Source organism: Coregonus lavaretus (genome assembly GCF_964263955.1).
Source record: "Coregonus lavaretus genome assembly, chromosome: 10".
Taxonomy (NCBI): Eukaryota; Metazoa; Chordata; class Actinopteri; order Salmoniformes; family Salmonidae; genus Coregonus; species Coregonus lavaretus.
In genome coordinates this window covers 1722445-1748740 of record NC_139997.1, presented here as the reverse complement: position 1 = coordinate 1748740, position 26296 = coordinate 1722445, and the positions used below count along the sequence as shown (strand labels likewise).

At 41.9% G+C, this 26296-nt stretch overlaps 2 protein-coding genes across 2 annotated transcripts; both read left to right on the top strand.

Annotated features, from left to right (window-relative positions):
- The first annotated feature begins 1107 nt into the window (after window positions 1-1107).
- Window positions 1108-5711, top strand: LOC311136690 (dnaJ homolog subfamily C member 25-like). The gene is made up of 4 exons (XM_084170917.1): window positions 1108-1437; window positions 2027-2179; window positions 2402-2872; window positions 5427-5711. Exons 1-4 carry the CDS (start codon window positions 1141-1143, stop codon window positions 5547-5549), a joined length of 1044 nt encoding a protein of 347 aa, XP_084027043.1. The 5' UTR covers window positions 1108-1140; the 3' UTR covers window positions 5550-5711.
- A 2436-nt stretch (window positions 5712-8147) lies between these two features.
- On the top strand, window positions 8148-9665 carry LOC311136692 (guanine nucleotide-binding protein G(I)/G(S)/G(O) subunit gamma-10-like). The gene is made up of 3 exons (XM_084170920.1): window positions 8148-8343; window positions 8945-9071; window positions 9439-9665. The coding sequence occupies exons 1-2, from the start codon at window positions 8263-8265 to the stop codon at window positions 9068-9070; spliced, it is 207 nt and encodes a 68-aa protein (XP_084027046.1). The 5' UTR covers window positions 8148-8262; the 3' UTR covers window position 9071; window positions 9439-9665.
- The last annotated feature ends 16631 nt before the right edge of the window (window positions 9666-26296 follow it).

Genomic DNA, 26296 nt, shown 5'->3' with positions numbered 1-26296 from the left:
GCTACCTAGCCACAATGGAGCTGAATTGAATGTAATCTATCTAACTAGCTTCTGTTAGCGCATAGGTAGTTACAGTTAGCTCATTGGCTAGCTATCTAGCAATACCAACGAATTACAATGCTTAACCAACCAACCCAAACAATTAAGCAATTTTAGCAGCAGGTGATCACAACATCAGACCTCTTACCACAGATAGAACAACGAGACAGATATTTTATAAATAAACGTGAGGCCGGCAGTGGGAGAAGGTGGAACTAGATGGATTTTGGCCAACATTCTGTTAATTTACTCATCGATGAAACATTTGATCTCAATACAGTTTTCTGTTCCCAAAACTACAATCTGTTACGAACAGAGTGGACTATGCTTAGTAGACTTTACCCTTTTTTTTTTTTTTTTCGTTGTTTAGGAGTGCAAAAGTGAATTGAGTTATCGCAAACTCGCACTTCACAAAGTAGGCGTTCCCCAACTGAAATATGCAAATGTTAGCTACAACACGCCAATAGGATCTCGCTAGCTCTTGCTTGACTCTGCCCACCTCCTTGCTTGTTCTGCCAACTGTGGCTCATTTGTTCCCGATTGAAACGACAGGCTGTGGTCTATCTTGGTGTAGTTATAAAAATCTTCGCTGTTCCCTTCCATTCCGTCTCCTGGATTACACTAGCTAGTCATTCCATATAACATAAACTTCCACTCAACATCCCATAGTAGCTACACACTGTGCCCCACTACCCTCTCCCTCCCAGATCTCAACAATGATTGGAGAAGTGTTTAACATCAAAAGTAGGTTTAGGCTATCACATACTTATGATATATATATATTTTCAAGGGCGCAACGTGACTGCAAGAGACAGGTCGGAATGTCTGACTGAAATACGACTTTTATTTTTTTATTTTGTGGTGTTTGAATTTGTTAATAAAATGCGGGACATGATTGATTGGTTGCGGGACCACAATCCTGGACATGTAGTCACACTAGTTTAGATGGCGGTGCAATTTCTTCCCCCCCCCATTTCCTTTTTTTTGTGAACAAATTTGCAATGTACGTTCGGTTCCGGACTGTGAAAGGCAGCAATACGCAACATAACGTCTAGTCCGCCGGATAAAGCCACACGAAGAAGAACTAGTGACGACAGTGAAATGGCTGCCCCCACGGAGAATGGGAGACACTTTGGTCAATGGATAGGCATTTTGTTATTTTTGGGGGGTTTCATACCCTCTGCCACGGCGCTCATCGAGGGACTTTATTGTGGCACCGAGATTTGTTACGATGTACTCGGAGTGTCGAGAGAAGCGGCCAAATCGGACATAGGTCGTGCTTACAGACAGCTAGCCAGAAAGTATCACCCGGATAGATTCTCAAGTCTTGCAGGCGAGACTCGTGAAAGTGCTCATCAAAAATTTCTGCTCATTGCAACTGCATATGAAACTCTGAAGGTAAGTGGAGGAAACCTCACAGATGATTCGTACCATAGCCCTCCGTTGCTTCAGCTCTCTGGCCAAGCTAGTTTTGCCGGCTCTTGCTGACGTCAACTTATGCTGTATGCCAATGTGGCACTTTTCTCAACTCCTGAATCAAAGGCCCTCAGTCAAATTGATCATTTTGTCTTGGTTTATAGTGGACCAATACTGTCAATTACCATTTACTCAATAGACCCGAAGAGGCTCACAGGAAAGTAATCAGTAATAGTCCCTTTTCACATAGCTACAGGAGTAGTAGCCAGAGAAAGGGTAGAGCAGGTATGTCCGTCCTGCTTCTCGGAGTAGGGGTGCTCTTCTAGGATCAGGCCCCCCCCCATGGCCATTATTCTGCTTGTTTGCTGTAATCCAAAAGGCCAAACTGATCCTAAGTAAGCGCTTCTACTCTGAGACGCTTGATACATACTATGCACACGGCTCTAAACCATTCTGATAAAGGGGTTATCTTCTCGTAACTTGTACTTGTTACTAGGCCTGTTATCCAAGTAGTCGGAATAGTTTGATGTAGGAAGATTAAAATAAGACCCATTTTCCTCCTGCGTATCAGGATGAGGACTCCCGTAGAGATTACGACTACATGCTGGACCACCCGGAACAGTACTACAGCCACTACTACACCTACTACAGCAGACGGCTGGCACCTAAAGTCGACGTGCGGATTGTCATTCTGGTGACCGTGGTTGCTATATCAATCTTTCAGGTACAGTCGTATCTTCACACGCTCTGAATGTCTCTTGGCTTAAATGCAATATTTATTTCAACGCAAAACTGTTTTTACACGTTTAAGCCAAGAGTCCCACGTGGCAACCTATTTCAAATCCGACAGGGCTCTGGTCAAAAGCAGTGCACTGTATAGGGAATAGGGTGCCAATTTGGGAAACATCTTAACAGTTCTGATTTATGACTGTTTTTCTTCCTTCAGTACTACAGTTGGTGGGCCAGCTACACTGAAGCCATCAACTACCTATCAACAGTCCCCAAGTACCGTATCCAGGCGACAGAGATAGCCAAGCAGCTGGGTCTCCTGAACAAGACAAAAGAGAAGGGTAAGAACCGACGGTCCAAAGAGGAGATCAGGGAACAGGAAGAAGAGATCATCCGAGACATCATCAAGAACAAGATCGACATCAAGGGAGGCTACCAGAAGCCTAAAATCTTGGACATCCTGCTCTGTAAGATTGTCCTGTTCCCCTACTGCCTGTGTGCCTACGTGGTCTGGTACTGTAAGTGGATGTACAGGTTCACCATCTGCAGAGAGGAGTACGGAGACGAGGAGAAGCTGTACATCATCAGGAAGAATATGAAGATGTCTCAGTCTCAGTTTGACGGTCTGGAGGAGGAGCAGAGAGAGACCTTCCTGGAGAGGCAGCTCTGGATCAAAGACAACTATGAGGTCTGGAGTAACGAATGTAGCAGTAGTAGTAGTGGTGGTGGCGGCGGCAGAAGTAGTAGTAATAGTTGTAGTAGTAGGATAGTTGTAGTAGTTGTAGTAGTAGGATAGTTGTAGTAGTTGTAGTAGTAGTAGTATAGTTGTAGTAGTAGTGTAGTTGTAGTAGCAGTAGTAATAGTTGTAGTATAGTTGTAGTAGCAGTAGTAATAGTTGTAGTATAGTTGTAGTAGTAGTATAGTTGTAGTAATATATGTAGTATAGCTGTAGTAGTAGTATAGTTGTAGTAGTAGTATAGTTGTTGTAGCAGTAGTAATAGTTGTAGTATAGTTGTAGTAGTAGTATAGTTGTAGTAGCAGTAGTACCGTATTGGTCCGAATATAAGACGGCCTTTTTTCCCCTCGAAATAGGTCCAAAAAAGTCGGGTCGTCTTATATTCGGGGTCTAGTATTCAGAGCGCAGTTTCTCTTCTTCGGCGCTCCCTTTAAATGTCAATACACATTCGCGGGCACAGATGGCGCCAAAAATTCGTTCCGGACGGAGGGAAGAGGCGTCCTTAACAACCAGCCCGTTACCGGTGTTTAAAGATGGAAAGACAGGCTGACCATTTAGAGACAAGTGGCTCAAAAGTGGGCCAGGTCAATAAACAACAGCGGAGGAGCTATGATGCCAATTTCAAAATAATGGTTGTCAATAAGGCAGAGTCATCTAACAACTGCCAAGCTGCCAAGACATTCGGGGTCACTGAGTGTAATGTAAGAAGATGGCGAGCAGAAAAACAACGTCTAAAAGATGCTAACAGTCAGCGAAAATCCTTCCGTGGTCCTCAAAGTGGTCGTTTCATTGAGGTTGACCGGAGGGTTTTTGAATATGTCAGGGAAAAAAGAAGTGAGGGAATGCCCATTACCAGAGCTGTCATCCAGGTTAAGGCCCTGGAAATCGCCAGAGAGCTCAACATCACTGGATTTAAAGCCAGCCTCGGCTGGTGTCGTAGGATGATGCGGCGTAATGGACTGTCACTTAGACGGAGAACGAGTTTGGCCCAACGCCTGCCGTCAGACTTCGGAGAGAAGCTGCTTTCGTTTCAGCGCTTTGTTATCAACCTGAGGAAGAAGCACTCCTACCCGCTGGATCAGATCGGCAATGCTGATCAGACACCCGTTTATTTCGACATGCCAACATCGGTGACTGTCAATAGAAAGGGAGAAAAGTCTGTGTTGGTGAAATCAACGGGCAACGAGAAGAGCCGCGTCACTGTCATGTTGACATGTCTCGCTGGTGGCAGCAAACTCCCCCCGTATGTCATTCTTAAGCGTAAGACTGTGCCAAAGGACCCAATGCCAGCTGGCATTATTGTGCGCGCCCAGGAGAAGGGCTGGATGGAGTCGGGGCTTGTAGTGGACTGGCTAAAGGTTGTGTGGGGCGCACGCTACGGGGGACTGAGGAAGAGGAGGAACATGCTCGTTCTGGATGCGTTCCGCGGACATCTGACTGAGCCCGTGAAAAGTCAGGTGCGAGCAATGAACGGGGATCTTGTGATCATACCAGGGGGAATGACAAGCCAGCTACAGGTGTTGGACGTAGTTGTGAACAAGCCTTTCAAGGATAACCTGCGAAAAAAATACACAGAGTGGCTCCTGTCTGGCAACCACGCACTCACACCGACCGGGAAAATACAGAAGCCGTCAGTCCGTCTACTGTGTGAATGGATCCTGCATGCATGGGATGCTATTCCCTCACAGAGCATCATCGATGGCTTTAAAAAATGTTGCATCTCAAATGCATTGGACGGCAGCGAGGACGACGTGCTTTGGGAGGAGCCGGTGGAAGCGGAGCAGCTGGGGAGCGATGACAGCGAGAGCGAACACAGCGGGGCAGAGGACGTGTGTGAGGGATAGAGAGACATCGGAGGAGAAGTTTGGCGAATTTTTGTTAAGTTTAGTTAAATGTGTGGCCTGTATTTTCTCTGTTATTTAAAAATGTTGCTTTATTATTGCTTGATATTAATTTTGAATCATACTGTACATAGTTTGCCTTTGTGTTTAATTCACTGTGTTTTTAATATTGTTATTTTAAAATAAAATGAAGTTCTTTGTTCGGCAAATCTAGTCTGCAAATCTGTTTTTCTAAATGTTTGTGTTGAAAAACGGGGGGTCGTCTTATAATCAGGGTCGTCTTATATTCGGACCAATACGGTAATAGATGTAGTATAGTTGTAGTAGTAGTATAGTTGTAGTAGCAGTAGTAATAGATGTAGTATAGTTGTAGTAGGAGTATAGTTGTAGTAGCAGTAGTAATAGATGTAGTATAGTTGTAGTAGGAGTATAGTTGTAGTAGTAATAGTAACAGGAACAGTGTGAAGCATTGCACCATGTATTACAATGTTATTACAACAAATAGCTGTTTTGCCAACTCCTTGTCACTCATTGTCACGCCATGTTTGGCAAGAGAGCAGAAACAGTCTGACACTAATGGGAAATGGGTCCAGATTTAAAACCCCAAATGATTTCTGAATGAGTTTGTACTATTTCTGTCTGTATTGCGTCATGTTGTTATACAGGTGTACAAGGAGGAGCAGGAGGAAGAGATGAAGATGAAGATGGCCCTGGACCCCAGGTGGAAGAGGTACCGACGGTGGATGAAGAATGAAGGACCTGGACGACTCACTTTTATTGACGATTGACAACATGCATATCATATATTGCACCTGACTTGTGCCAGTTATACATTCACACTGTGTTTATACAGTCACACTGTTATACAGTCACATTGTGTTTATACAGTCACATTGTGTTTGCATACCTGTGTATTTGTGAATAAATCTACTGATGATGTGTATACAGACGATTGAAAATAATGCCTGTTTGTATGGATAATTATTTTCAGAGATATTGTATTGGGGCAGTATATAATGACGAGATGCCCGTGTCTCCGACCTAACAGCGGGAGTCGTTGTCCTGGCAGGCAACAGTCTTTGGTCTGCTTAAGCCCATAGAAACGCATTGGGCTTATTCTGGACAGAGTTTGGCGAGAGATAACCCTCTCGTTCGACTCTTCCTCTCTGATTGGAGACATTTCAGGTGAACGGTGTCTTAATAACTTCAAGATATATGATTGGATGAAGTTGGCTTCAGCTAGCACATTGCCCCCTCAGAATTGACCTGTAAAAGTTCGACTTTGGGCACACAAAAAAAACGGTCCAACTCAACCCCTTTCTCAATTTTCTAACAAAAATGGGGTATGCCTTTGGTGGTTCGTCGATTTATCATTCATGTTATTTTTTTGCGTTTTTGCAAAAAAAAACTGACACAACCCAAGGTTTACGCAAGGTTGTATTGTCCGTTGTAGCTGCTCTTCTGTCTCTGGCCTGAACCGTCATCCCGTCAGACCCAGATTGGGCCTACTTCTAGTCTCCGTTGGTCCATGAACAGTCTTCGTATGCACTGTCTTACTTCGGGAAGGCTGTTTTCAAATCACAATTGAAAGTACCGGTACACAAAATTATACAAAGTATTCATAACCCCATAACCCTCTTAAAATATTAAAAAATTATATATTTTAACTGTCTGGATATTTTTTTTTTTTACGTATACCCTGTCGGATGCAAAACGTGTCATTAAAAACGACATAAAGATGCCAATGCAAATGTAGTGCCAGCTGTGGGCCTCTGAGAGGCTGGTTTTATTTTTGTTTCTTGAGATCCAGCAGCAGCTGAGCTCTTTACTTGGTCCTCAGTGGTCCTCCCTCAGAGGCGTCATTACCATAGGGGGCATGGGGGGCAAATCAGTGGTCCTCCCTCAGAGGCGTCATTACCATAGGGGGTACAGGGGCAAATCAGTGGTCCTCCCTCAGAGGCGTCATTACCATGGGGGGCATGGGGGGGCAAATCAGTGGTCCTCCCTCAGAGGCGTCATTACCATAGGGGGCATGGGGGGCAAATCAGTGGTCCTCCCTCAGAGGCGTCATTACCATAGGGGGCACAGGGGCAAATGCCCCCTCAGAATTGACCTGTAAAAGTTCGACCCTGGGCACAAAAAAAAAAAAAACGGTCCAACTCAACCCCTTTCTCAATTTTCTAACAAAAATGGGGTATGCCTTTGGTGGTTCGTCGAATTGTCATTCATGTTATTTTTTTGCGTTTTTGCCCAAAGTCAACCTTAAAAAACAAAACATATTGTTGTTGTTTTTCTGTAATACTACTAGCCACCTAGCAATTGTATGAAGTTGGCTTTAGCTAGCCCAGATAGGTTCCCAATCTCCCAACCGCATAACTAGCTACCAAGAAGCCATTTCAGGCTATAAATCAATTTAGAGTAGCTAGCTTGTCTAACTATATTAGCTGGCGTGACTGCTGGCAAGGTTGGTAGACTTTAGAAAAATAAGCAATATCTAAATGTACTGAATAAGACTCACATTCCTTTCAATCTTTTACCCCGATTTTAGCAGAGAAGCATATACATTTTCTTTAAAAAAATAAAAAATAAACAGCAGTCAGGAGGATACAGACAGCTCCAGAGGTATGCTTAGATATGCAGAAAAATACATATTTTTGACCTAGAATTAATATGCAGAAAAATACATATTTTTGACCTAGAATTAAGCATAATGATTATGGTTCTAGATTTCAGGAAAAGGCTGAGCCATCCTCATGTTCTTTGTCCCCCCTCAGATTTTTGGGGTGCATGACACCCCTGCGAGGATGGCTGGGTGTGGTGAATTTTTAAGAATTTTTGCATTTTTCAAACACCTGAAACAGCTTTTTCCTGCAATCTAGAGCCATAATCATTGATTAATTATATCTTAGCATACTTATTAAACAGTCTGTATCCTCCTGACTGGTGGTTCTTAAAAAAAGTAATATATATATATATATATATGCTTCTCTGTTAAAATCGGGGTAAAAGATTGAAAGGAATGGAGTCTCATTCAGTACATTTAGATATTGCTTATTTTTCTAAAGTCTATGAACCTTGCCAGCAGGCATGCCAGCTAAGATAGTTAGACAAGCTAGCTACTCTAACTTGAAATGGCTTCTTGGTAGCTAGTTATGCGGTTGGGAGATTGGGAAACTATCTGGGCTAGCTAGCCAACTTCATACAATTGCTAGGTGGCTAGTAGTAAAGAAAGGGAACAAATCTGAGGGGGCTTGTGCCCCTGTGCCCCCAATGGGCACGACGCCTCTGCATCCTCACGTACTCTGTGCCCCCTCAGATTTCTGGGGTGCATGACGCCAATGGTCCTCCCCATCTGAGGATGTGGCTTCCGCTTCAAAAGTTTGGGAAGTGAAATATTTTTTTCTTTTAACCTGTCCTGAAAGCGCCGTTTCTCGTCAATATTTCAAATAGACCTCAAACAATTTGACAAACAAACACGACATAAAAGAATAAAGCATCAACATGACGTCTAATTCCAACGTGTCCAACATGCGTCGCCTTGTAGAACAACTGAAACTGGAAGCCAGCGTGGAACGGATTAAGGTAAACAAAACCAACATCTTACAGAAAGACGGCAGAAGATTTAGCATAGGATAGATTTGGGGTGTATTTATTTCATGGCATTTCAAACGATGATTGTAAACGTGTGGGTGATGGCATTCCAGTTAGTCTACTGTATCAGCCAGCTCTTGTGTGATCCACTGTGATGTGACTGATGCTGTGAAAAAAAAAGTCGTTAATTCCGTTTAAAATGTAGTCAACCAAACTTGGCCTTGATACTTCCTAAATAGAAAGGAATTCACCATGGCATTATATAATTCATTAATTAATTGTCTGCAGTCTCATTAATTATACGATATTATTGCTTTATGATATTAAAAGGGCCACTGCAGGTCAAAAAAATGACAATTATAGCAATGATTTGGTGTCCATTTATGGTCTGGTCCCTTAGTCAGCCTGTGCATGTTTCTATAATCTTAAACCAGCAACTATCAGGAAATAACACTGATCATATTTTTTCTTCTTCACACTTTTACAGTGTTAGTTTCATCAGCTGTTGTACACATATGATACAAAACACAGCAGAAACAGAATTGTGACTGCACAGGGCCTTTAAGCATTGAAACACTAGTTGTTCCCCCAGGTGTCTCAGGCAGCGGCCGAGCTCCAACAGTACTGCCTGCAGAATGCAGCTAAAGACGCCCTGCTGGTGGGGGTTCCGACAGGCTCCAACCCCTTCAGAGAACCACGATCCTGTAACCTGTTCTAAGGTACTTGTCTATGTTCCATCTCATTATGGCACCCTATTCCCTATATAGTGCACTACATTTCTCCAAGAGCTACAGGGTCTACGTGTCATTTGGCTCAGGTAGACCTGCTATGCTTAGTCGTTTTGGGTGATGCTGGGGCCTAGGCTGGGGGACCTATATGCAGGGGCCTGTGGGTTCTTCAGAGATGGGGAATACAACTAAATATTATGAAGTGCCTTCTGCCTTGGTCCTTGTTTTTGATGACCAATGAACCCCTTAACCCGAGAGCACCTTCGATCTACAGGCTTCTAGGGCTTTCTATCCTTTTTTAAATTCTTCAAAACATATTATATTATTATATTATATTATTTGTGTTTTTTTTTTGCAGGACAGGACACAAAAAACGGCAGAATCATGCAGAGGAAAACGTACGTTGGAATCCAAAAAACGATGAAAAAGTGATCTGGTTGCATTATTTTAGAGATAAATGTTTTCTCTCATGCCCACGTTGCTTTGTAATGATTCTTTAATAATATATGTTATATGGAGTAATAATATGTTTGTATATGAGCTCAATATTTGTTTCTTGGATGTTAGTATTTTAGTCCCAAAAGTGTTTTTTTTAAACGTTTGGTAACACATTTGATATTAATCTGATTTTACACAGTACCGGTATAGTAGGTCTAACGTTGTAGTTACAACGTTGTTACGTTGTGCTTTAGTAATTGCTTCGTATTGCATTTTTTATGGAGTTTAGTGGTTTTGGTAAAAGGAGAATCATCTTAAACTGAAGAGATGTTTATATCGGAGAGCTCCAAACTGCCTCGGAATCGTAAAAAACTCCTTCCTTTCCTGTTGCTGAGACGTTGTTGCTTAATGGAAACAGCTATGGTCAGAGACAGGAAGCTAGGCCTTCCTGTTTAAAACCACCAAAGTTACTTAAGAATTTACATGGAATTCCAGTTATTTTCAGTTACATTGTTACTTTCAGTTAATTCAAAACACACAAGATGTTGTGCTGAGACGGGAGACAGCCACGGTGGGAACTTAATTGGTTTCTTTTAGCGTCATGGAAAAGCTGTAACTGGTTCCAAGGACAGTACTTTCCTCCACCACCCAGTGTCAGTAGAGGCCTTGACCACAGGATGTTCCTGTGTTTTGTGACTTCCCTTTCCCTTCAACTTAGATTGTGTCCCAAATGGTACCTTATGGCCCATTATGGTTCTGGTCAAAAGTAGTGCACTATATAGGGAATAGGGTCCATTTGAGACATAACCTTAATGTGCCATATCCTGTCTGAAACACAAGAGCTGCAGTCGTGATGTGGCATTATTGGGTTTATATTAACTTTCTTTTCACCGGGAGTCCAGGGACCAAAGTCTCTTTAGCAAGGGAGCCTAACATGCACACAATTGACAAAATACAAATATACAAAAACACACTCATTATTGCCATCGCCTCTTCCTGTGTCAGAGTGGAACAACTGCATCAGGATTCTAAATCTGGGATCGTTTGTATTTATCACTTTGTTTGTTATTCATTTTTGAGGGGGAAGATCAGCTTTAATATTGCAGATAGATTGTAACTTCCATCAATGTAATTGTCTGCATCACTTCCAATCCCCCATATATATTTTTGCAAAAATATATATATATATATATATATATATATATATACACTACCATTCAAAAGTTTGGGGGTCACTTAGAAATGTCCTTGTTTTCCATGAAAACATACATTAAATGAGTTTGAATAGGAAATATAGCAAAATGCATAGGAAATTTAGTCATTGACAAGGTTAGAAATAATGATTTTTAATATAAATAATAATTGTGTCCTTCAAACTTTGCTTTTGTCAAAGAATCCTCCGTTACAGCCTTGCAGACCTTTGGCATTCTAGTTGTCAATTTGTTGAGGTAATCTGAAGAGATTTCACCCCATGCTTCCTGAAGCACCTCCCACAAATTGGATTGGCTTGATGGGCACTTCTTATGTACCATACGGTCAAGCTGCTCCCACAACAGCTCAATAGGGTTGAGATCCGGTGACTGTGCTGGCCACTCCATTATAGACAGAATACCAGCTGACTGCTTCTTCCCTAAACAGTTCTTGCATAGTTTGGAGCTGTGCTTTGGGTCATTGTCCTGTTGTAGGAGGAAATTGGCTCCAATCAAGCACCATCCACAGGGTATGGCATGGCGTTGCAAAATGGAGTGATAGCCTTCCTTCTTCAAGATCCCTTTTACCCTGTACAAATCTCCCACTTTACCACCACCAAAGCACCCCCAGACCATCACATTGCCTCCACCATGCTCGACAGATGGCATCAAGCACTCCTCCAGCATCTTTTCATTTGGTCTGCATCTCACAAATGTACTTCTTTGTGATCCGAACACCTCAAACTTCGATTTGTCTGTCCATAACACTTTTTTCCAATCTTCCTCTGTCCAGTGTCTGTGTTCTTTTGCCCATCTTAATCTTTTCTTTTTATTGGCCAGTCTGAGATATGGCTTTTTCTTTGCAACTCTGCCTAGAAGGTCAGCATCCCGGAGTCTCCTCTTCACTGTTGCCGTTGAGACTGGTGTTTTGCGGGTACTATTTAATGAAGCTGCCAGTTGAGGACCTGTGAGGCGTCTGTTTCTCAAACTAGACACTCTAATGTATTTGTCCTCTTGCTCAGTTGTGCACCGGGGCCTCCCACTCCTCTTTATATTCTGGTTAGAGCCAGTTTGCGCTGTTCTGTGACGGGAGAAGTACACAGCGTTGTACGAGATCTTCAGTTTCTTGGCAATTTCACGCATGGAATTGCCTTCATTTCTCAGAACAAGAATAGACTGACGAGTTTCAGAAGCAAGTTCTTTGTTTCTGGCCATTTTGATCCTGTAATCGAACCCACAATTTCTGATGCTCCAGATACTCAACTAGTCTCAAGAAGGCCAGTTTTATTGCTTCTTTAATCAGCACAACCGTTTTCAGCTATGCTAACATAATTGCAAAATAGTTTTCTAATGATCAATTAGCCTTTTAAAATGATAAACTTGGATTAGCAAACACAACGTGCCATTGGAACACAGGACTGATGGTTGCTGATAATGGGCCTCTGTACGCCTATGTAGATATTCCATTAAAAATCAGCAGTTTCCAGCTACAATAGCCATTTACAACATTAACAATGTCTACATTGTATTTCTGATCAATTTGATGTTATTTTAATGGGCAAAACATTTGCTTTTCTTTCGAAAACAAGGACATTTCTAAGTGACCCCAAACTTTTGAACGGTACATATACATACATACATATAAATAAAAACATATACATATATATATACACTTATCCTTTTTATAAATATATTTTCCTTTATATTACTTTCCAACCCTACCACCCCTTCCCTAATTGGAGTAAACTAGTGAACAACAACGCTTAGGCCTCGAATTCCAGCTTATATATACTATATACATTTTATGGACACAGTCAATTTTACAATAATTATATTTTGTTTGTTTTTACTCCTGAACTTCCTCTACCCTCAACCTCTCCGAACATTTTCATGATGTCCATCTGGTTTGCTTCTATATGCCATATCTTTCAAACTGCTCTTTCACAAAAGTTCTTAACCTATAACCTATATACACTACACTACATTGCCTCCATAAAACTATGAAATAACACATATGGAATCATGTAGTAACCAAAAAAGTGTTAAACAAATCAAAATATATTTTATATTTGAGATTCTTCAAATAGCCACTCTTTGCCTTGATGACAGCTTTGCACACTCTTGGCATTCTCTCAACCAGCTTCATGAGGTAGTCACCTGGAATGCATTTCAATTAACAGGTGTGCCTTCTTAAAAGTTAATTTGTGGAATTTCTTTCCTTAATGCATTTGAACCAATCAGTTGTGTTGTTACAAGGTAGGGGGGTATACAGAAGATAGCCCTATTTGGTAAAAGACCAAGTCCATATTATGGCAAGAACAGCTCAAATAAGCAAAGAGAAATGACAGTCCATCATTACTTTAAGACATGAAGGTCAGTAAATACGGAAAATGTCAAGAACTTTTAAAGTTTCTTCAAGTGCAGCTGCAAAAACCATCAAGAGCTATGATGAAACTGGCTCTCATGAGGACCGCCACAGGAATGGAAGACCCAGAGTTACCTCTGCTGCAGAGGATAAAGTTCATAAAAGTTACCAGCCTCAGAAATTGTAGCCCAAATAAATGCTTCACAGAGTTCAAGTAACAGACACATCCCAACATGAACTGTTCAGAGGAGACTGCGTGAATCAGGCCTTCATGGTCGAATTGCTGCAAAGAAACCACTACTAAAGGACACCAATAATAAGAAGAGACTTGCTTGGTCCAAGAAACACAAGCAATGGACATTAGACCGGTGGAAATGTGTCCTTTGGTTGGTTTGGAGTCCAAATTGGAGATTTTTGGTTCCAACCGCCGTGTCTTTGTGAGACGCGGTGTGGGTGAACGGATGATCTCCGCATGTGTATTTCCCATCGTAAAGCATGGAGGAGGAGGTGTTATGGTGTGGGGGTGCTTTGCTGGTGACACTGTATGTGATTTATTTAGAATTCAAGGCATGGCTACCACAGCATTCAGCAGCGATACGCCATCCCATCAGGTTTGGGCTTAGTGGGACTATCATTTGTTTTTCAACAGGACAATGACCCAACACACATCCAGGCTGTGTAAGGGCTATTTGACCAAGAAGGAGAGTGATGGAGTGCTGCATCAGATGACCTGGCCTCCACAATCCCCCAACCTCAACCAAATTGAGATGGTTTGGGATGAGTCGGACTGCAGTGAAGGAAAAGCAGCCAACAAGTGCTCAGCATATGTGGGAACTCCTTCAAGACTGTTGGAAAAGCATTCCAAGTGAAGCTGGTTGAGAGAATGCCAAGAGTGTGCAAAGTTGTCATCAAGGCAAAGGGTGGCTATTTGAAGAATCTCAACTACAAAATATATTTTGATTTGTTTAACACTTCTTTGGTTATTCTTTGGTTACTACATGATTCCATATGTGTTATTTCATAGTTTTGATGTCTTCACTATTATCCTACAATGTAGAAAATAGTAAAAAAAATAAAGAAAAACCCTTGAATGAGTAGGTGTTCTAAAACTTTTGACTGGTGGTGTACGTATTATGGACACAGTATGCTTTACATTAGTCATCTTGTTGTTATTAGTTGTTATTAGTCCCATCCTTCAGCTCCATTCAACACCTCCCATCTATCTCTTAACACCATCCATATTGGATTTCTATTTGCCATATATTTTTCAACTGTGCTGTGATCTTTCACAAAAGTTCTGAACCTTTCTATTCACATTTCTACAGATTGTAAATTGAAAATAAACATTTTTGCTAAAAGTATTATTATATTATTGAATGATTGACTATGACATTTCAGATCACCCAGTAGTGCTAACTGCAGGGTTAGCTCCAGGTAAATATTGCAATTCTTCAGCCATTCCTGAATCTGCGACCAAAAACAAGCTACATATGGACAGTACCAAAACAAATGATCTAATGATTATGTCTCTCCGCAGCAAAATCTGCAGAGATGGGATGGTTGTATCCCCCATATATATAACATTCTATTGGTTGCAAGAATTTTGTATAATAATTTAAAATGAAAAATTCTAAATTTGAATCCGGTGTCGTTTTGCGTATCAGTTCATAAACCATGTGCCTTGGAATCGGTACGTCAAAAATCTCTTCCCAACTATTTTGCAATCTATATGGGACGGCTGTCAATCCTTTGGTCCTTAAATGAAACTGATATACTGTTTTATTTATCACAGTTTCTTTTCACCAGTTATGTTCTTTAATGCAAGGCCGACAGACAAGTTCCTTACTTTTTCCCCCTTCCACTTTCCTCTTCCATTTTTGCGGTAATGCTGCAATTATTTGGTTGTAATTTTGGGTAGAGCAGACATTTCCATATGTTTTTGTTAGCTGCATGTGCGACATACAGTTGAAGTCGGAAGTTTACATACACTTAGGTTGGAGTCATTAAAACTCGTTTTTCAACCACTCCACAAATTTCTTGTTAACAAACTATAGTTTTGGCAAGTCGGTTAGGACATCTACTTTGTGCATGACACAAGTCATTTTTCCAACAATTGTTTACAGACAGATTATTTCACTTATAATTCACTGTATCACAATTCCAGTTGGTCAGAAGTTTACATACACTAAGTTGACTGTGACTTTAAACAGCTTGGAAAATTCCAGAAAATTATGTCATGGCTTTAGAAGCTTCTGATAGGCTAATTGACATCATTTTAGTCAATTGGAGGTGTACCTGTGGATGTATTTCAAGGCCTACCTTCAAAGCCTGCCAAGGCTCCTGAGTGGCGCAGTGGTCTAAGGCACTGCATCGCAGTGCTAACTGTGCCACTAGAGATCCTGGTTCGAATCCAGGCTCTGTCGCAGCCGGCCGCGACCGGGAGACTCATGGGCGGCGCACAATTGGCCCAGAGTTGTCCAGGGTAGGGGAGGGAATAGCCGGCAGGGATGTAGCTCAGTTGATAGAGCATGGCGTTTGCAACGCCAGGGTTGTGGGTTCGATTCCCACGGGGGGGCAGTATAAAAAAAAAAATGTATTCACTAACTGTAAGTCGCTCTGGATAAGAGCGTCTGCTAAATGACTAAAATGTAAATGTAAACTCAGTGCCTCTTTGCTTGACATCATGGGAAAATCAAAAGAAATCAGCCAAGACCTCAGAAAAAAATTGTAGACCTCCACAATTCTGGTTCATTCTTGGGAGCAATTTCCAAACGCCTGAAGGTACCACGTTCATCTGTACAAACAATAGTACGCAAGTATAAACACCATGGGACCACACAGCCGTCATACCGCTCAGGAAGGAGACTCATTCTGTCTCCTAGAGATTTAACGTACTTTGGTGCGAAAAGTGCAAATCAATCCCAGAACAACAGCAAAGGACCTTGTGAAGATGCTGGAGGAAACAGGTACAAAAGTATCTATATCTGTCATGCCCTGGCTCTAGGGACTCTGTTATGTTGAGCCAGGGTGTGTAGTGTCTATGTTTTGTGTTTCTATGGTAGTCTCTAGTTATGTGTTTTCTATGTTGGCCGGTGTGGTTCTCAATCAGAGGCAACGTGAATCAGCTGTTGATTGTTGTCTCTGATTGGGAACCATACTTAGGCAGCCTGTTTGGCACAGTGTATTGTGGGATCTTGTTCCGTGTATGGTTTGTGTTTTGTTACCAAGGACTTCACGTATCGTTTTGTTGTTTTGTTCGTGTGGTGAATTTAATAATAAAGTATGTTCGCATTCCACGCTGCGCATTGGTCCAATCCTTTCGACGATCGTGACAATATCCACAGTAAAACGAGTCCTATATCGACATAACCTGAAAGACCGCTCAGCAAGGAAGAAGCCACTGCTCCAAAACCGCCATAAAAAAGCCAGACTACGGTTTGCAACTGCACATGGGGACAAAGATCGTACTTTTTGAAGAAATGTCCTCTGGTCTGATGAAACACAAATAGAACTGTTTGGCCATAATGACCATCGTTATGTTTGGAGGAAAAAGGGGGACGCTTGCAAGCCGAAGAACACCATCCTAACCGTGAAGCACGGGGGTGACAGCATCATGCTGTGGGGGTGCTTTGCTGCAGGAGGGACTGGTGCACTTCACAAAATAGATGGCATCATGAGGAAGGAAAATTGTGGATATATTGAAGCAACATCTCAAGACATCAGTCAGGAAGTTAAAGCTTGGTCGCAAATGGGTCTTCCAAATGGACAATGACCCCAAGCATACTTCCAAAGTTGTGGCAAAATGTTTTAAGGGCAACAAAGTCAAGGTATTGGAGTGGCCATCACAAAGCCCTGACCTCAATCCTATAGAAAATGTGTGGGCAGAACTGAAAAACGTGTGCAGCAAGGAGGCCTACAAACCTGATTCAGTTACACCAGCTCTGTCAGGAGGAATGGGCCAAAATTCACCCAACTTATTGTGGGAAGCTTGTGGAAGGCTACCCAAAACGTTTGACCCAAGTTAAACAATTTAAAGGCAATGCTACCAAATACTAATTGAGTGTATGTAAACTTCTGACCCTCTGGGAATGTGATGAAAGAAATAAAAGCTGAAATAAATAATTATCTCTACTATTATTCTGACATTTCACATTCCTAAAATAAAGTGGTGATCCTAACTGACCTAAGACAGGGAATTTTTTACTAGGATTAAATGTCAGGAATTGTGAAAAACTGAGTTTTAAATGTATTTGGCTAAGGTGTACGTAAACTTCCGACTTCAACTGTAGCTGTTCCATCATATAGTTTTATATTAATATGTCCATCCTGGTGACGACCCCATACTGTAAAACACCACTGGATGGGGATGAACCAGATAAAGGCAATACATTATTTTACAGGAGGACAAAGTATTGAGTGTTGCTATGATGTACTTCAGTCAGCGATTTATAGAGGTCGTTTAAGTGCACCAGAAAGGGAAATGCTTAGTAAACAAACCAATGTGCTGCATAGATTAATTTGGGTTGATTATTACCTGTCTGTTTGGTATTGTTAAAATATTGTGCGCTGTTGAATTTTAATAATATGTCTAAACTCAATAATAACTTGCTCTAGTTTCACATGTTTGTGTGTAAATTAATTCAAGAATGTTTAACCGAAACGTTTTTTTGATGAGCTATTTATGTGAAATGATCTGAAATGTTTTCTACTGATGGTATATAGACTTATTGTGGTAACGCCCAGTTAAAGGGGTACTGGATGGATATGCTTCCCAACAACACACCCAACATCTCATAATAGTCTACATGACTAATGTGAACTCTCCTGTTGTTCCCATGGAGATGTGTCATCATGGCGTCATGTGACCTGAGCCTCTCCTCTCTGGCTGTAATGTTTCCACCGATACTTATTATGATAACATATATTACATGCTGAGTATTGCCTCACTCTCACTGACGATGGAAATCTCTCTGGAGTCGTACAACCTGCACGAGGAAGCAATCGTGTGTGTGTGTGAGAGAGAAAGGTGGGGAGAGAGAGAGATGGGGAGTGTTTGTGCGTGAGAGTTTGGAAACTCCCGACGGGTGCAAGGATTGCTAAAGTGCATTCCTAATTACAAGTCATGCATTCCATGAATACAAGGCAGTTTGGTTAAAACTTGAATGAAATGATTTGTTCATGAAGATGACAGGAAACTTGACTGCATCTACAACCTGAAATGTAACCTAGTCCTTCTCTGAGGCACTCCTTTCTCCAACATGGGCCTACAATTATATTCAGAACTGTTTATGATATTACACTAAAGAACAGGGGAGGACTAGCAATCTGGGCAAATGCCAGATGGGCTGGTCCATTTTTAGCCCAGTAGAGCTGTTTAACTTTGGGTTTTCTGCTCAAAGTTATAATTATCTCGCTAATAATGGGGGGCCTCAACGAAAAAAAAGGGCCTGTGTGTTAGAAATGCCAGGGCTGATTTCTGGTCCCTGTCCAACCCTGCTAAAGAAGGAGTGAGCCGAAGGGTTAGTTGAGTGTGTTAGAAATGCCAGGGCTGATTTCTGGTCCCTGTCCAACCCTGCTAAAGAAGGAGTGAGCCGAAGGGTTAGTTGAGTGTGTTAGAAATGCCAGGGCTGATTTCTGGTCCCTGTCCAACCCTGCTAAAGAAGGAGTGATTTCTGGTCCCTGTCCAACCCTGCTAAAGAAGGAGTGATTTCTGGTCCCTGTCCAACCCTGCTAAAGAAGGAGTGAGCCGAAGGGTTAGTTGAGTCACCCCTTGTTTCTAGGAAACCATACACAAAAATGTATCATGTGACCAAATATTTAGGAAGAGGTCATTGTTTCATGGAGTCTGTGAAGGAAGAAACAAGTTAGGTATTTTCTTATAGGTGTCATGATGCTTGTCCCATGGCCATGATGCTTGTCCCATGTTGTTGTTTTTATCGCACTGCTTTGCTTTATCTTGGCCAGGTCGCAGTTGTAAATGAGAACTTGTTCTCAACTGGCTTACCTGGTTAAATAAAGGTGAAATAAAAAGAAAAAGAAAAAATCCTGAAATATATGTAGATACAGTATATATGTAGATTTTTTGTTAGACAGAATACTATATTTTCCTTGACCTGGTGATGCTGAATGAAAAAAAACGGCTCAACTTACCCCACTCTCCCCTATTATGGCGGTGGATATTGCTCACCCGCCTCACCCGCCTGCCGCTAACCAGTATTTGTATTTGTATTTTATATTCATTATGGATCCCCATTAGCTGATGCCAAGGCAGCAGCTACTCTTCCTGGGGTCCAGCAAAATTAAGACAGTTATACATTTTAAAAACATTACAATACATTCATAACAGATTTCACAACATATTAAGTGTGTTCCCTCAGGCCTCTACTCTACTACCACATATCTACAACACAAAATCCATGTGTACATGTGTGTATAGTGTGTATGTTATCGTGTGTTTGTATGCATGTGTCTGTGTTTGTGTTGCTTCACAGTCCCCGCTGTTCCATAAGGTGTATTTTTATCTGTTTTTTAAATCTAATTTTACTGCTGGCATGAGTTACCTGATGTGGAATAGAGTTCCATGTAGTCATGGCTCTATGTAGTACTGTGCGCCTCCCATAGTCTGTTCTGGACTTGGGGACTGTTAAGAGACCTCTGGTGGCATGTCTTGTGGGTGTCCGAGCTGTGTGCCAGTAGTTCAAACAGACAGCTCGGTGCATTCAACATGTCAATACCTCTCACAAATACAAGTAGTGATGAAGTCAATCTCCCCTCCACTTTGAACCAGGAGAGATTGACATGCATATTATTAATGTTAGCTCTCTGTGTACATTTAAGGGCCAACCGTGATGCACTGTTCTGAGCCAATTGCAATTTTCCTAAGTCCCTCTTTGTGGCACCTGACCACCCGACTGAACAGTAGTCCAGGTGCGACAAAACTAGGGCCTGTAGGACCTGCGTTGTTGATAGTGCTGTTAAGAAGGCAGAGCAGCGCTTTATTATGGACAGACTTCTCCCCATCTTAGCTACTGTTGTATCAACATGTTTTGACCATGACAGTTTACAATCCAGGGTTACTCCAAGCAATTTAGTCTCCTCAACTTGCTCAATTTCTACATTATTCATTACAAGATTTAGTTGAGGTTTAGGGTTTAGTAAATAATTTGTCCCAAATACAATGCTTTTAGTTTTGGAAATATTTAGGTCTAACTTATTCCTTGCCATCCATTCTGAAACTAACTGCAGCTCTTTGTTAAGTGTTGCAGTCATTTCAGTCGCTGTAGTAGCTGACGTGTATAATGTTGAGTCATCCGCTTTACTCAAAGCCAGTGGCATGTCGTTAGTAAAGATTGAAAAGGGTAAGGGGCCTAGACAGCTGCCCTGGGGAATTCCTGATTCTACCTGGATTATGTTGGAGAGGCTTCCATTAAAGAACACCCTCTGTGTTCTGTCAGACAGGTAACTCTTTATCCACAGTATAGCAGGGGGTGTAAAGCCATAACACATACATTTTTCCAGCAGCAGACTATAATAATAATAATAATAATATGCCATTTAGCAGACGCTTTTATCCAAAGCGACTTACAGTCATGCGTGCATACATTTATTTTTTGTGTATGGGTGGTCCCGGGGATCGAACCCACTACCTTAGCGTTACAAGCGCCGTGCTCTACCAGCTGAGCTACAGAGGACCATGATCACTATGATCGATAATGTCAAAAGCCGCACTGAAGTCTAACAAAACAGCCCCCACAATCTTTTTTATCATCAATTTCTCTCAGCCAATCATCAGTGGCATGACGTTAGTAAAGATTGTAGCAGGCTTGTAAATGCGTGTGCATGTCGCACATGGCTAGTCGAACACGGAACTCTTCATTGAGACAATGCTGAAACGTCAACCCATGGGTGAGTCAGTGCCACATTTTCATTTGTCGCGTTCCTCTGCCCAGGCGTTGCTGACGCCTGCCAGAACGTACAACGCCTGGATAGGGGTATTTAATGTATCAGCTAACCACATCATATGTTATAGCAATCTGTCAGTCGATGACACAGACGATGACGTGGCGCGCAACCATTGGTTGATGCACGCAACATTTCAACAGAGGAACACGACCATTATCTTGCAAATTCAGCAGACTACGGTGTGAAATGGGCTATTTGATTACTTATCATTAATGCCACCTTTGGTGTGCTTATCAATGTACAAGCATCTTTTTTTTCTCCCACTACTATCGATAAAATAATTGTATTAAGTCATACAAAAGTTTTACTGTGCGTGAAGTTTCAAACGCATTCTGTCATTACTAAATGTGTGATGTGATAGGTATTTTAGCGTTACACATTTTTTTTAAAACACAAAAACACATTTGATTACTCAAATATTTAATCAGTCGTCTTCTCAAATGAAGAGGATGATGACGCAATCTACTTAACACTCCTGCAGTAGGAGACAGAAACACACACAGACTCCTGTCCTCAGATATATACACACACACACACACACACACACGCATACACCCACACACAGCCAACGCTGTTGTCCCATATAACTTATAGCAAACATTAAAAACACTGGACCATTTCTTTATATACTGTGTTTTTCACACTGTTTATTTACAGCGCATTGGGAAAGTATTCAGACCCCTTGACTTTTTCCACATTTTGTTATGTTACAGCCTTATTCTAAAAAGGATTACATTGTTTTTAACCCCCTCATCAATCTACACACAATACACCATAATGACAAAGCAAAAACAGGTTTTTTGAAATGTAAATGGAAGTTATACATTTACAGAAGTATTCAGACCCTTTACTCAGTACTTTGTTGAATCACCTTTGGCAGCGATTACAGCCTCAAGTGTTGTTGGGTATGACGCTACAAACAATTTATTTATTATTTTTTTCTGGGGGATGGATCAGCTTAATATTGCAGATAGATTGTATCTTCTATCAATGTAATTGTCTGCATCACTTCCAATCCCCCATGTTTTTTATATATATACTCCCCTTTATTACTTTTCAACCCCGCCATCCTTTCCCTACTTGGAGTTAATTAGTGAACAACAATGCCCAGGCTACAAACTTGCCACACCTGTATTTGGGGAGTTTCTCCCATTCTTCTCTACAGATCCTCTCAAGCTCTGTCAGGTTGGATGGGGAGCATCGCTGCAAAGCTATTTTCAGGTCTCTCCAGAGATGTTCGATCAGGTTCAATTCAGGGCTCTGGCTGGGCCACTCAAGGACATTCAGAGACTTGTCCTGAAGCCACTCCTGCGTTGTCTTGGCTGTGTGCTTAGGGTCGTTGTCCTGTCGGAAGGTGAACCTTCGCCCCAGTCTGAGGTCCTGAGCGCTCTTGAGCAGGTTTTCATCAAGGATCTCTCTGTACTTTGCTCCATGCTCTCTGTACTTTGACTAGTCTCCCAGTCCCTGCCATTGAAAAAAATCCCCACAGCATGATGCTGCCACCACCATGCTTCACTGTAGGGATGGTGCCAGGTTTCCTCCAGACATTTTTACATTTACATTTTAGTAATTTAGCAGACGCTCTTATCCAGAGCGACTTACAGTTAGTGAGTGCATACATTTTACATACTACAGACGTGATGCTTGGCATTCAGGCCAAAGAGTTCAATCTTGATTTCATCAGACCAGAGAATCTTGTTTCTCATGATCTGAGAGTCCCTTAGGTGTGTTTTGGCAAACTCCAAGCGGGCTGTCATGTGCTTTTTACTGAGTGGCTTTCGTCTGGCCACTCTACCATAAAGGTCTGATTGGTGGAGTGCTGCAGAGATGGTTGTCCTTCTGGAAGGTTCTACCATCTCCACAGAGGAACTATAGAGCTCTGTCAGAGTGACCGTCGGGTTCTTGGTCACCTCCCTGACCAAGGACCTTCTCCCCCGATTGCTCAGTTTGTCCGGGCGGCCAGCTATAGGAAGAGTCTTGGTGGTTCCAAACTTCTTCCATTTAAGAATGATGGAGGCCACTGTGTTCTTGGGGACCTTCAATGCTGCAGACATTTTCTGGTACCCTTCCCCAGATCTGTACCTTGACACAATCCTGTCTCGGAGCTCTACGGACAATTCCTTCGAAGTCATGGTTTGGTTTTTGCTCTGACATGCACTGTCAACTGTGGGACCTTATATAGACAGGTGTGTGCCTTTCCAAATCATGTCCAATCAATTGAATTTACCACAGGTGGACTCCAATCAAGTTGTAGAAACATCTCAAGGGTGATCAATGGAAACAGGATGCACCTGAGCTCAATTTCGAGACTCATAGCAAAGGGTCTGAATACGTTTTTTTTTTTGTTGCTTTGTCATTATGGGGTATTGTGTGTAGATTGATGAGGAACAATTTTTATTAAATCCATTTTAGAATAAGGCTGTAACGTAACAGAATGTAGAAAAAGGGAAGGGGTCTGAATACTTCCCGAATGCACTGGATTCTTTACCTAGCTCATTCTAATATATCTACTACTGTGCATTGCATTTTTGTTACACTGTTCATCTATATATTGGATTCTTGACATACAGTGGGGAGAACAAGTATTTGATACACTGCCGATTTTGCAGGTTTTCCTACTTACAAAGCATGTAGAGGTCTGTCATTTTTATCATAGGTACACTTCAACTGTGAGACACGGAATCTAAAACAAAAATCCAGAAAATCACATTGTATGATTTTTAAGTAATTAATTAGCATTTTATTACATGACATAAGTATTTGATACATCAGAAAAGCAGAACTTAATATTTGGTACAGAAACCTTTGTTTGCAATTACAGAGATCATACATTTCCTGTAGGTCTTGACCAGGTTTGCACACACTGCAGCAGGGATTTTGGCCCACTCCTCCATACAGACCTTCTCCAGATCCTTCAGGTTTCGGGGCTGTCGCTGGGCAATACGGACTTTCAGCTCCCTCCAAAGATTTTCTATTGGGTTCAGGTCTGGAAACTGGCTAGGCCACTCCAGGACCTTGAGATGCTTCTTACGGAGCCACTCCTTAGTTGCCCTGGCTGTGTGTTTCGGGTCGTTGTCATGCTGGAAGACCCAGCCACGACCCATCTTCAATGCTCTTACTGAGGGAAGGAGGTTGTTGGCCAAGATCTCGCGATACATGGCCCCATCCATCCTCCCCTCAATACGGTGCAGTCGTCCTGTCCCCTTTGCAGAAAAGCATCCCCAAAGAATGATGTTTCCACCTACATGCTTCACGGTTGGGATGGTGTTCTTGGGGTTGTACTCATCCTTCTTCTTCCTCCAAACACGGCGAGTGGAGTTTAGACCAAAAAGCTCTATTTTTGTCTCATCAGACCACATGATCTTCTCCCATTCCTCCTCTGGATCATCCAGATGGTCATTGGCAAACTTCAGACGGGCCTGGACATGCGCTGGCTTGAGCAGGGGGACCTTAAGTGCGCTGCAGGATTTTAATCCATGACGGCGTAGTGTGTTACTAATGGTTTTCTTTGAGACTGTGGTCCCAGCTCTCTTCAGGTCATTGACCAGGTCCTGCCGTGTAGTTCTGGGCTGATCCTTCACCTTCCTCATGATCATTGATGCCCCACGAGGTGAGATCTTGCATGGAGCCCCAGACCGAGGGTGATTGACCGTCATCTTGAACTTCTTCCATTTTCTAATAATTGCGCCAACAGTTGTTGCCTTCTCACCAAGCTGCTTGCCTATTGTCCTGTATCCCATCCCAGCCTTGTGCAGGTCTACAATTTTATCCCTGATGTCCTTACATAGCTCTCTGGTCTTGGCCATTGTGGAGAGGTTGGAGTCTATTTGATTGAGTGTGTGGGCAGGTGTCTTTTATACAGGTAATGAGTTCAAACAGTTGCAGTTAATACAGGTAATGAGTGGAGAACAGGAGGGCTTCTTAAAGGAAAACTAACAGGTCTGTGAGAGCCGGAATTCTTACTGGTTGGTAGGTGATCAAATACTTATGTCACGCAATAAAATGCAAATGAATTACTTAAAAATCATACAATGTGATTTTCTGGATTTTTGTTTTAGATTCCGTCTCTCACAGTTGAAGTGTACCTATGATAAAAATTACAGACCTCTACATGCTTTGTAAGTAGGAAAACCTGCAAAATCGGCAGTGTATCAAATACTTGTTCTCCCCACTGTAGCTCACTGTAATAGAGCTCACCAGCTTGTAGTCCTAACAAGCCATGGCGGAGTTAGTGCCTAGAAAAGACGCCATTGCTATTGCAAACTATTTATCTACGGATTTACATTTACTATGTTACGTCTGGTCTGAGACCAGGCTGACCTACAGCTGTACACAGCATTCTTAGTATATATTTTTTGGTGTATATACGCATAGATTGCATTTGGATTACTGATAGTGTTATTTGGATTGTTAACTGGATTCGTTCTGACATTCGTGATTTCTTGTTTCTAGTTTTTTTATTTTTATTATTTGTGTACTTGTTTGACATTTTTACTGCACTGTTAGGAGCTAGTAACATAAGCATTTTCGCTGCATCCGCTATAACATCTGCTAAACTGTGTACACAACCAATAAACTTTAATTTTTTGTAACCTGATTCGTACTATAGACACTTAAAGCCGATTTTATGGTCAATCCATGGTCTGCAGTGGCCGTACAGCATTTACAGCGATGCGGAGATCTGCAGAGGCCGCATCGCTGTAAATAAGGTGACCACATTTCAAATACCCAAATGCGGGACAACAGGGTGATTTTGCGGGAATCAAATCCAGTGGCGGTCAGTGACGTTTAAGATGAGGGAGGATTATTTTTTTATTTTTTTATGAACATGGCCTTATTTCTATTACATCATATTGGATGACTGTTATTCATATTCCATTCACCCAGCTCAATGTAACATTGATAGGTTTAGGCTCCTACACCATACTCTAATGTTCCCTGTACCCATCATGAGGTTGCTACAACCTAGCCTATGAATGAAAGTTTACAACGCGGGTGCACACAGGTCGAGATAATCTTTAGTAATCAAGGTGACAGACAGCGACACATTCAATACCGCCTTGCACGCTCTTGCCTGCACCTAGCTGATCTAGGGTGTAATCATTAGTCCAAACAGTTGCAAATGAGAGTTTCTATTGGACAAATTCAGGTATGTTTATCCCCGTTTTGTTCCCTTTGCTTCCGTTTAAGAAACGCTATGAGGTAGATAATGGTACCCCCCAGGGAAGTGTCATGAGGGTGGGGAGCTCCATGTCAGAAAG

What these genes read in the sequence shown, in the direction of transcription:
- LOC311136690 (XM_084170917.1), top strand. Translation starts at nt 1,141, where the DNA reads ATGGCTGCCCCCACGGAGAATGGGAGACACTTTGGTCAATGGATAGGC. An exon ending in TTGCTATATCAATCTTTCAG is followed by an intron (nt 2,180 to 2,401) that starts GTACAGTCGTAT and finishes TTCTTCCTTCAG; the next exon opens with TACTACAGTTGGTGGGCCAG. An exon ending in GGATCAAAGACAACTATGAG is followed by an intron (nt 2,873 to 5,426) that starts GTCTGGAGTAAC and finishes GTTGTTATACAG; the next exon opens with GTGTACAAGGAGGAGCAGGA.
- LOC311136692 (XM_084170920.1), top strand. Translation starts at nt 8,263, where the DNA reads ATGACGTCTAATTCCAACGTGTCCAACATGCGTCGCCTTGTAGAACAA. An exon ending in CCAGCGTGGAACGGATTAAG is followed by an intron (nt 8,344 to 8,944) that starts GTAAACAAAACC and finishes TTGTTCCCCCAG; the next exon opens with GTGTCTCAGGCAGCGGCCGA.